The sequence below is a fragment of the Vombatus ursinus genome, unplaced genomic scaffold (genome assembly GCF_900497805.2).
Source record: "Vombatus ursinus unplaced genomic scaffold, bare-nosed wombat genome assembly UNPS02014814.1, whole genome shotgun sequence".
In the NCBI taxonomy this organism is placed as follows: Eukaryota; Metazoa; Chordata; class Mammalia; order Diprotodontia; family Vombatidae; genus Vombatus; species Vombatus ursinus.
In genome coordinates, this window is record NW_020954592.1 from 1,433,302 (window position 1) to 1,445,692 (window position 12,391).

The following is a 12,391-nucleotide window of genomic DNA, read 5'->3' on the forward strand; positions in this document are numbered from 1 at the left end:
CAAATTCTGACTCACTTCAGTATGCTTCCAATACCCTTTAATCTGAGATGTGTACCTCAATGCACAGGAAGATTCTCATATGTCCAAACACAACCATGCTAATTCCAAACTGGAATTAGTTTGCATTTATTTTGATTATGGAATACATATACCTATTTGTACATTTTGTCATATTTCCTCACCCTCCACCCCAGTAAAATATAAGCACCTCAAGGGCAGGGAGCATTTCATTTTTATCTTTGTGCTCCTAACAAGACCTGGCACTGAGTACTACTTTAAAATCCCTTTCTTTAGCACCTCGGGTGAGTATTTTTTTAATGACCGAAAATAACTCATCTGACTTCTCTCCTCTGCATTCATGTACAAGCAGAGATCACTTTCTAGACAGGTTACATGGCAAAAGTTTATTTATGAATCAGTTCTTTGGAACCTGGAAAAAATTTTTCTGGTAAAAATAATTTTATAAATGTTGAAATTTATAATCATATTTATAAATTAAAATTAAACTTATAAATTATATAATGAAATTTATAAATGTAGTTTTCCAGCCAACACTAAATAAAAGGAAAGAGCAATGACTTTGGAGTCAGAGGACCAAAGTTTAAAATCTGATTCTGTCATTTACTAGCCTTGAGACCTTGGTGAAGTCACTTATCCTTTATAAGCCTTAGTTTCCTTATCTATAAAACTGGGGGTATAATAATCATAAATCTCACTTCACTGGGTTGTTGGAAGAGTTTTGTAATCTTAAAGTACTATGTAACTGTGTTATCATTATTTAACCTATGAAGTATCTGAGATAATGCTAACAACAACACTGGAACACTGATAACTCTGACCTCTAAACTCCTCTCTGAGTCTTGAGATCTGTGACTTCCAAAGAGGGTTAGAATTTAGGGTAGAAAAAAGAGGAGGTTGGCTAGTGACTTAGGTGACAGCATTGCTCCAACAGAAGAATTAGGGAGAGACCTCAGCAACAAGAAAGAGTGAACAGAGGGCTTGATTTTCAAGGCTTCTGAGGCAGAAGGATACATAGAAAAAAATTTTAATAGCAAGAGGAGGGCTTCAATCAAAGGAGATCTCAGTGAGGTGGGGTGTGGGGGGAAGCAGGGAGGACCCTTAACAGGATGGCTCAGATGGAAGAGTGAGGCCAATGCCTGAGAAAGGTTCCAGTGGAAGAAGGTCAGGACAGACAATTGCTATATTTATATACTCATTATCAGCTATATAAAGTTGACTACTATCTTTATCATTTGTAAGTGGTTCTGTGAGATTCCATGATGACCAGCACACAATTGTTGAATGGATAGTAATGATGAACCCATACTAAAAATCTATGTCTCCTTAAACTGATTTTGGTTGTAGGGGTAGGTCTAGAACAATGAATGTTTGTTGTCTGACCTAGGAGTTGATTAGTTATAACAGTTGAATGAGAGATGAAGAAATTGTAAAGGTCAATAAATTGTTTCAAGTGCAAATCCCTAGGGCCTAGGAATTCAGGGGTTACATTAGAACAGACGTCTTTAATCTTTGTGTGTGTGTGTGTGCGCGCGCGTGTGTGTGTGTGTGTGTGTGTGTGTGTGTATCATAGACCCCTTTGACAGTCTGGTGAAGCCTATAGTATAGCCCTTTCTCAGAACAATGCTTTGTTGGTGCAGTGGATGGACCACTGGCCCTGGAGTTAGGAGGACCTGAGTTCAAATCTGGTCTCAGACATTGACACATTAGCTGTGTGACCCTATGCAAGTCACTTAACCCCATTGCCTAGCCCAAGGAGGAAAAATAAAACACACACAATGCTTTGTTGCTTATTGAAAAAAGATACTAATTTCCATTACAGGTTACTGAAAATAAAAACATTTTCCCAACAAAACTCGCAAAACCCTCAGAATCTATCCACCGAACCAAGAATCCTTTATTAGTGTATATATATATGTATGTATGTATGTATGTGTGTGTATATGTATATATACATGTGTATATGTATATATGTATGTATATGCATATGCATATACACATGTATATGTGTATGTGTATATATACATGTATGTATATGTAAAGATACTCAGATAAACTGAGTCATGGGAAGAGTCATGAGATACATGCTTGTCATAGAACCTGAACACAGCAAATGTGACTTTTGCAGATGAAAAAGAAATGGATAGGAAGAATATTTTGTCCCTATATATATGTGTGAACAGTATTAAAAATACAAATATCCCTGTCATTTAATCACTAAATCATTATACAGTATGAGGTAATTAGGAATTGTGTGGGAAAATATTGTTGCCACTTGACACGATAGAAGGTACTGTGTTTATTATGCTTTATTAATAATATTTGTAGGTAATCTTTCAACTTAATAATGGAACTATGATATAGAAGCATTTACTAATGATATTTAAATGTTGAAGCTATATAGGATTAGTGAGGATACTTCTGACATTAATAGGAAAATAAGTGAAGAGTTTTTACGAAAAGGAATCATGAATAATGATTTTAAATGTGATGAAAGGCTTCTGGGGTGTTGATTGTCAACTATAAAATACTTTCATTAGAATGAAGTGCCGTCTTCTTAACATTAACCAGACCTCAATTCCAGACATACTGATAGACCAAACTTATGCCACTTAAATCTGATTTGTGTTAGAGGAGTCTCTGATTTGTTCAAGGTAAAAAATAAAATGTGGCTCCCTTGGAAGGAAAAATGCAGCTTCCTTTACAGGTTTAGAGATAGTTTATTACTTAAACAATATGTACAAGTTCTAACATGAAAATAATGAGTAACAGAATATCAGACTATTTACAAATACTTTCATTTGTTTTTTTACAAAAAAAATTTTACAAGAAGATTTCTTCTCTGTAAATAACAGGACAGACACACAAAAATCAAACTTTCTGTATTACATACATAAATAAATATTGACTTTAAATGACTGTTACAGGGAACATGATTTCTACAGCCCACTTGGGTAACAGATAAGCAGTTCTGTTATCTTCACACTACAATATAATTAAGTAAAGGAGAAAAATAACTTTACATATAAACCTCTGTTAATCACTCTGTAAATTGTGTAACTTGCTAATATATTCAGTAGAGATATGACAGTCATTACAATTCATGCCGATAACTGAGCACTGAGTTTGGGCATGCAAAACCATATATAATAATTGACATCTTCAGGTAATTCATTTACATTTCTTAAATAAATTTTTAAACTACATGCAACAGCTTTTGAGCCTCATTTCCTGATTCTAAAGTATAAGATCTCAAAACATGACATAGTTATTTTGGATTTTCAGTATCAACAAAAATGAAGGATTACATGTCACAAAATGTAGGGCACATTAATAAATAAGTCAATACCACAATGGACCTTTACAAATAAGAACAAAAAAATAAAATTTCCACTTCCATTATATAGACACACAAGACAGAAATCAACTTTTCTGTGTGTGTTCTAAAGGAGAAATGAGATAGGTTGACCTATTTCAGTGTTTGATTTTTAAAATATTACTTTCCTTCTGTCTCCTATGTTCCCAGTGTCCCCTTACATTAATTATGCATCTTACTATGGTGCTCAGGCCTTCTCCCACAATCCTAATATGGGCAGAATCTCTCTTACTCAATCAAGATGTCATACCTGATGTATTTTCCTTTAGCTTTATAAGAAGCAATAATATGTTCTAGTTTGAACTCTGATTTGTAAACATTTCCAAAATAACCTAGTATAAAAATGACCTTCTCCCATAAATAGTATGAAAATTGTAACATGTGTCTTCAAAAGAACACAAGAGCATTTGCAAAAAGAATGTAAAATTTTCAGATGAAAAAAAAATCTTCATAAAACAGTCTAGGATAAATCCAAGACATGTACACTCTAGCAGGAAAAAGTGTGTGGTTTATACAGTACAAAATTCATCTTTTCTCTATTTTCAGTGCCTCATTTTTGAGCAGCTAAAAGATTTATTTCAGTCCCATAAACACCGATTATCATTATTGAATGCAATATTGTTGTCTTTAAATGTGAGATCTGCCCAATTTTAATATACCTTATAAATTTCTGCAGGATACCTTTCATGATTAGACACAAAAATAATACATTTGTTTCCTTTTAAAGAACAGTTTTCAGTTCTACAAAAGTGAAATTAGGATTTTACTTTGCCAATGTGAACTTATTGAAAGTTAAGAAAATACAAAACAACTGGCCTTTTATACAATAATTGGCTATATTTTTTTCATAAAAACCACCACCCAAACTAGAATGATGTGTTACAGTGATTAAAAAAAGAAACAGATGTTGATATAAGCAGTTCCTGATTACTATGGAATTGATGGTGTTGACTTTGTGGATTTCAGCTTCTACCTATGGTTCTAAAATAATACTTTATATTTTGGCTAGCTCAAACTAAAGAAAAATAATTCAGTTCCATATGCACATCCAATCTCATTAGTATCTTTGGACCTCTGTATTTCAATCATTCATGAATAAAACAGATTGTAAAGAATGATTGCATTGATTTTATGACAAAAAAAGGAATAAGATAAACTTGAGCTTCACACAAAGTGTGTGTGTGTGTGTGTGTGTTTTCTTTCCCCTCTCAAACTTTTGCTATTGTTGATTCTGGTTGTTGGCATCAGTGCTGGAATTTAGCATAGTTTTCCAAGGAGATCTCTGTATTATGTTTGCTTATGCCCCATGTGTTTTAACATGAGTTTCTTGTTTCCTTCAACAAAATGGTTTAAATCTTAAAATCTGGTGTATTTCCCAAGGTTTATATATATGCTTATCTAAATTAAGAGCTGCCTGCAAAACCAACAGAAACTTTCATTTGGACCTTGGATTTTAAGCTATGTACATGATCTACTGAGTTTATTCCTTAGGAGTTTTCAATTTGTTCACAACGAAAGGAAAATATTTTAAAAATCAAGTTCTGGGTTCGATAATCTTGTGAAGAGTCTTACAAATAAAACCTAGATATAGCATCTGGGTAAATAGAAACAGATACGCAGATAGATAGATGGGTAGATAAATAATCTTACATTTGTGTGTGTGTGCACATAAATTCAACGAATTCTAAGTTCTATATCAGTTCCCTTAATTTTTGTACCCGTAAGAAAATCATTAAATGAGATTTGATAACTTTGCATGGGAGGTAAGAATGAGAATGTGCATCCTAAAATCTTAAAACATGTTTTTCCCAGTAAACTTCAACATGAAAGCTGTGCACTTAAAAAAAATAAATTTATAGTTATCTTCTTAAACAATAGAAAACTTTGAGGGAAATTAATTATTAAGTTCCTCTCATTAATTCTTATTGTCTTTGGCAGGATTCCTGGGATTGTGTTTTTTTTTTCCAGATGGATGATCTGTTTTCAGCATTTCCTAGTAAAGAACTAAGTCCAATATGGCATGCATATGTGTGTGAATGTATGCATACATACATACACACATGTATGTGTGTGTATATATTTGCATTTATTTTGTGTCTATTTGATATGTATCTCTTGAAAAAAATCCTGGAGTCTTATTTCTCTAATAACCATAGCAATCAGATATTCTGATAATGTCATTAATTGACCTTTTCCTATTTGGGAATAGTTAGGGAAATTTTTATTGATTCAAATGGAAAAATATTTATTCAAAAGAATAGAAAATTGTAGAGCTCATAGGATGAGTCAAATGCAGTATAATTATTTTTCTCCTGTTAATGAAAGCATTGCACTTGGCTTAAAAAAATCCATCTATATATGCTTCTGCATGAAGCATTAGAAAAAGTTAGGACTGGAACTGTCTTCATTTTAAGAATGAGGTAACATAAGTCTTCAATTATATGAACATTTTAGGAAAATGGATGCAAATAACAGTTTTCCTCCTTAACTAAAGAATGAATCAGAGAAGAAATAACATTACACAATTGGGGAGTTTAAATTCCTAGACATAAATAAAACCTTGATTATTTGATTGGGAGACAGTGAAATAATTGATTTCCTAAAGAAGGAATGGGAAACATTCTTAGGGCTAAATCAATGAATTGCTTGGATATTTTGGTTACTACCTAAATAAGGTGGCATCACAATAATAGCTAATACATGTGAGCATCAGAATAGACTTTGAATAACATTAACTTGGATGTTCAAGGGCAGAATATAACTCTAAATATTAAGCATTTTAGGAGGTCAGTGGGTATGGTAATGATACTTAAATGTTATGCAAATGTTCATCTCATGTACCTATTCACTATAAGTACATATAAATTATTCCCAATGGTGTCTTTAACTGATAATACAGATGTGGCCTAACTATAGCACTTGTTATATAACTTGGGGAAAATGTTTAAACATTGGTTTCCCCCAACTAATATTTTCTTAAATTGACAACTATTCATGTATTTTCAGACTAAGATCTCTATAACTGCTCTTATTTTTTAGTGCATTTATTCCTTCCATATTCGCTTACATCATCATCTACCCAAAGCTGTTCTACACTGGCCAGTCATATGTAAAAAATCACTTTTCTCCAAAGATCCTTTCCCAAAGATCATCAAAGACACATGTGGCACCCTTTGTATTTAGTCTAAGTATAGGAAACAAAATCTCAGTTACAATAGGCATATTCTTCATAGTGACACAGGTGCTTTACATCTTCAGTTGGCAGAATATGGAAACTACTGTCATGATGCTTGTGGCATGCAATATTGCAGGCACATGTATTGGGGAAAAGGTCTATGCAGAGTTATCAATGAATTATATGTGATTGTAACTTCAACTAGGCAAGATAAGGATGGGAAAGTACCAGTTGTCTTGCAAATATTCTGTAGTTGTCTATTCCTTCACTCTTCAAAAATCGTTTCATTTTAGTATTTCTCTGGAGAAGGCTTGTAGTGATGTGGATGATGTTGTTTAAGATGGGGTCCTAAGAAATGAAAAGAAGCATATTATAGCTTTATATAGTAGGCAATTGATAAATATCTGTTCAACAGATTGGATAATTGTGATTTTTTCCATAAAAAACATTTGATTCCTACTGCCTCTCTGCCCCTCTCCTATTCCCAACTCTAACAATGTTTATATTATGAAAGCATAAGATAAAATAAAAAGGAAGGGAGGAAGAAAAGAAGGAAGGAAGGAGGAAAGGAAGAAAGGAGAAAATGAAGAACAGAGGAAGGAAGGAAGGAACGAAGGAAGGAAGGAAGGAATGAAGGAAGGAAGGAAGGAAGGAAGGAAGGAAGGAAGGAAGGAAGGAAGGAAGGAAGGAAGGAAGGAAGGAAGGAAGGAAGGAAGGAAGGAAGGAAGGAAGGAAGGGAAAGAGGATAAAGAGCCTATTTTGCTACATACACAATGCCCCTGTAGAATTACAAAATAAGTCAAATCAATATCAATGATCATTCAACTCCCCTCATAAGGAGAGTTTTAAGTAAGGAAAAGTGCATGTTTCATATGAAGCTTCCACAATTTATTTATTTTAAAGAGGATTGTAATTAATAACATGCTATGTTCCTAGTCAGCTCAACAGGATTTTTTAAAAAGCCTCCATACTCACTGTGAGGTGAAGATGGCAGCAGGTCAGGTGTCCTGAATGATTTTATTGTAGCTGGCCCTTCCCCTCCAGTAGTCAGCACTTGCACTTCCAATCTGTAGAGTGTGGATGGTCTCAAATTGGGTACAGTCAGCACATAATGATCCTAAAGAGTTAAATAAGATGAAAATGAATAATTGGATTTAGTACACAATTAAAGCTTTCTCTGAAATATTTTGTTCCTTATATGAGGCCATTTGCTTACAGTAATACATATTCACTTGAATTTTGGAACTACATTTAAATTTGTAAAAAAAAAAAAAAAAGAATGTTTCTGCTAATTTGCTTGGGTTCTCCACTGTACAGTTTCTTAGCACCTAGCTAAATTCTTGGCAGTATCAGACATTTGGCAAAGAGCAAATCTGCAAAGATGCCAATTCTCAAGGTTCACTTGTGGGATTTCAAATTTTTTGTTGGCCTTAGCATAAGACTTTCCCATGGTTTTAAGTTTTCAACTGTACATCTTTTGATGTGAATTCATGATAATTCCAATTTTAGTTAAATAGCCAATGATTTTCCTTAAAGCACAATATATGTCAGTGTCTATGACCTTAAATGCTTATTTCTTTACAGAGAAGAATTCTTCCAAAATTTGCCTAGATTCATTACAGACATGAATATCTTTGAAAACAGACTGTTTTCTAATGTCATGAAGTTTTCCTTTTAGGGTTTCACTCTATTCTCTCTCTTTCCCTCCCTCCTTCCCTCACTCCCTTTTTGTCTTCATGTATCTGTGTTTAACTCTGTCTTTCTCCCTCCTCCTTCCTCCTTCTCTCTTGCCTCCCTTCTCTTTCCCCTTCTCCTTCTCCTTTCCCTTCCCTTCCTATTAAGTATTCTAAGTAAATTTTTGTTTTTTTCTTTTTGTTTTGTTTTTTTTTAGTCAATTGGGGTTAAGTGACTTGCACAGAGTCACACAGCTAGTGTCAAATGTTTGTTCTGAGGCTGGATTTGAACTCGGGTCCTCCTGACTTCAGGGAATGTGCTCTATCCACTGCACCACCTAGCTGCCCTCTAGGTAAATTTTGAAGAGAGTAAAAGCACACATCTTATTCCCTTCTCCACTCAATTCCCCAAAGAGTAAGTGGCTTGGAAGTGAGTTCAACTCTTTATATAGTCTATCTCTTAATTCAGTCATATTTCAGGGATAAAGTCAAGTAGTAATCACTTCTGAGGTAATTGAGGAGAGAGTACAGAGGTCAAACATAGACTTTGCACACAGCATGGACAAGATAACGTCACTGCAAAGCTATCAAATAAATGGCTATCTTCATTTCTTCTCTTATTTAAAATGAACTGAGCAGTCACAAATTCATTGCTAGCTAAAGGCAGTCTATGGAACATCTGGAGCCAGGTGTGGTCAACCTTCATCTGCATACTTTACTACTCTATTACCACAAGCAGAATCTGAAGGGTGTTGGAGCTTACAAACCACATTCAAAGATTGGGGGTGGGGCAGAGAATTTCAAGGTATCACAGAATACAATAGTGCATAAATTTGAATTCTGAATTCAGCAATGAACATTTATGGCAGAAGCAGGTGCCTCTTTCTACAACACTTACTGCTGGCAATATCTGAGACTGGGAAATGATGCTGTTGGGTAAGCTATTTTGTCTACTCTCTGTAGTAACTTCTGCCCAAGTGACTTGAAATCCTGTCATAGGCTGATAGAGATTGGCCTTGGACATCTTCCAGGAAAAGTGTCCTGTGATATTGACTTCTTGAACAACGAAAGACGCTGACAGATTCTCAGGCTTGGCTAATACTTTGGAAAGAACTGGACCTGTAACAGCATTAAGAACAGAATATGGTATTACAACTATGTGAGTAGCAATGTAAGTAGGTCCTTTCATGAATTTGTGAATCAGATCTTATTGCCTTCTTCTAGAATTTGTAATCTTTTAGGCTTTTAGGACCTAGAGTTCAGGCTCAGTCAAACTACATCTGATGCACTAAGATGGAAAGTGAAAAAAAAAATCTGAGCAATTTTCTCAAAATGTGCCTTATTCTGGGCTTCTTTTTCCTAGTAGTATATAGTGCTATCTCTTTGTATTAGTGAAATGCTATTTGCAAGCAAAAACATTCTTTTCTTTTTTGAGAAAAAGACTTTCGGTGATCCCTTTTGTTTTCTGTCCCCCTCTCCAAATCCAAAGAACCATATCTTATAATAAATAATGTCAAAAAGTGGATGAAGAGAAAAAAAATCAAAGAAAAAACTTGTAAAATTTCACTTTTTACAAGAAGTCAGGAGAAAAGAAGGCAAAAAGGATATTTGTTTTTCAAGTACTTCACTAGCAAGACTTCATAATAGAGCTCCAGTGTGGACCATTAGGTTACAATAAGACATTAAGACAATCACTACTTTAAACTTTCAGTCTTGTGAAATACATTCTATTTTCCCAACATGTTTGACGTACTCCAAAGTATACTTGGTTCTTCAAATCTTTACTTACCTCCTTCACCAGGACAGCTATTATGTTTGTGGTGTTTCCCTTTCAGAGCAGAGCAAGGTGGGGTGGTAAAGAAAATACTTTCTTCCTTCAAACGACCCTTGGGTCTTGCTGGCTGGACAGTCACTTTATATTTGCATGAAAAGGCCAGATCTTGAAGAATTATATAATTTTCCTAAAGCAAGAGAAACCACGTATGCTGCAAATAAATTCACTGAGGATAAAACAAAATTGCCAGGAGAGAAAATCATTTTACCCCTCCCTCCAAAAAACAGTTTTTTTTCGCTATATGTTTAGATGACTCAATATGGCTTTTATAAAAACCACAAAGGGGAAACTGTCTGTTATGATTAATTACAATCATGAAACATTATCATTGCTGCAGGATATGTCCTTTAATATTAAACAATACCTTAGTCATTCTGCATCAAAGCCGCCAACTTCTAACACTTGGAACAAACTCTTGAACTTGGTGGCAATGGGGGTGGCAGTGCAAAGTTGTAAATGCTAATCTAATTTATTTTTACATTAAGAAAACTTATTTAAGCTGTTCTGAAAGATTGCCTTTAGCCACATGTAGCAGATTTTCTTAGAGCATATGCAAATCCCAAGAAGGCCTAATAACAATCATTGTTGCCCTTACAGCTTCTAACCATGCTATTATCTCAAACAATTTACCCCAGATCCAGACTAACTTGCTAAGGGGTCAGACATTTGACTGCTATCCTATAGTGTGGATCTTTAGAATCACATCAACATGTGAAAGACCTGACCCAGGTGTTATTTTTGAGTCTCTAATAAGTATTGTTAATGCAACATAGTGTTTCTTTTATTCATCATCTATTACATCTCATTGGAATTGGAATGCAGCATAAAATGTGTCTAGGGATTTCTCTGCTAGAAAGATAGAGGTGCCTGCTGAATTTCAGAGAGGAATATGACAACAACTAGGCAGTGAGACAGAAATGAAAGAAAATGTCTAGGGTCAAAAAAAAGTGTGGCTGGAGACCCTTCAGCTTACTTTTATTGGAGATGGGGATTGATGATGGGGCAATGGGTAGTGGCCAATTAAAAAGAGGAATTTGCTTCCTAGATAAATTTCTATGATCCTCCTTTATCTGAGAATGGTTCAAGGCTTTCTCACATAGCAAGAAAAAGAGATAAGGAGAAAATGAACAGAAACAACCCATATTTGTTTGTTTATGTTTTATCTCTTGGAGTCAACTTTTCTTTTAAGGAATACATCTTTATTTTTTATGGAAATCAATAAAATTTAGGGTTATATAAACAATATTCTTCTGAGAATTTTTTTCAGGAACCTGAGGTTCAAATCCTACCTCAAACTCTTAATCGTTGTGTGACCCAGGACAAGTCACATAACTTCTCTGTTTCAGTTTCTGTATCTGAAAAATGGGCATATTAATAGCTGCCATCTTGGAGGGCTATTATAAGGATCAAATAAGATAACATATGTAAAATACTTTACCACCCTTAAAATGCTATATAAAGACAAGACATTATTATTGTTAGCATCAGTATTGTTTTTATTTTTATTATTGTAGTAATTATTGTTCTTCATAGCTGATAATTTACTGTTATCTCATTGGTCCAAAGATGAAAGAAATTAGATTGAACCAGAAAGCAATCAGGAAAAAAAACAAGCAATAACAGCAACTAAAGGAAACTATAAAGTAAAATACAGACTGCTAATAATGTACTTCTTTAGGCTCCTGAAACTCCCAGACACAGGACTTATTGGGGAATTTTTTATTGGAAAACTGGTGAGAATTTAGGGGGGAAATAAAGGTTGATTTTTTTTAAACCTATTGAAAATGAAATTATGTAAGAGCAAACAGCCTTTAATATAACTACAAAAGGCACATGGCAAGATCCTAGAAAAAGAGAAAACAAAATAAAAATAAGATTCAAGACTAAATTAATTTTAAAAGATGACAAAGAAGGAGGATTATGGCTCTTCAATTCTTCAATTCATTACTTTTATCCAATGCTTAGCTGTGCAATATTATATCTTGATAAGTATCCAGCACTGCACCTGTTATGGTCACCTTTCTTTACACTACCCTGATGCAGAAAGGTGGTACATGGATAGAGCTTTGAGCCTGGATTCAGGAAGAGTTCAAATCCAATCTCAGATTCTAACTAGCAGTGTAAAACTTGGCAAGTCAAAACTTCTGCATACTTCAGTTTCCTCAGATGTAAAATGGGGGTAATAATAGCATTTACTAACCAGGATTGTTATGGGGATCAAATCATATATTTGAAAAACACTTAGCACACATAGTAAGTACTTAATAAATCTTTCCTTCCTCCCTTTCTTCCAGAAGATATTTGCCCTCTTTGAC

General features: G+C 34.2%; 1 protein-coding gene across 1 annotated transcript in view; it reads right to left on the bottom strand.

Moving 5' to 3' along the window:
* Positions 1–5,306: 5,306 nt before the first annotated feature.
* The window catches only part of ANOS1 (anosmin 1), a 229,863-nt gene continuing 222,778 nt past the window's right edge, over positions 5,307–12,391 (bottom strand). The window contains exons 11-14 of the mRNA XM_027835293.1: positions 10,032–10,203; positions 9,141–9,361; positions 7,545–7,686; positions 5,307–6,917 (exon numbers count right to left, since the gene is read on the bottom strand). Of these exons, the coding sequence (XP_027691094.1) occupies positions 6,859–6,917; positions 7,545–7,686; positions 9,141–9,361; positions 10,032–10,203 (594 nt within the window). The 3' untranslated portion in view covers positions 5,307–6,858. The remainder of the gene's footprint in view (positions 6,918–7,544; positions 7,687–9,140; positions 9,362–10,031; positions 10,204–12,391) is intronic.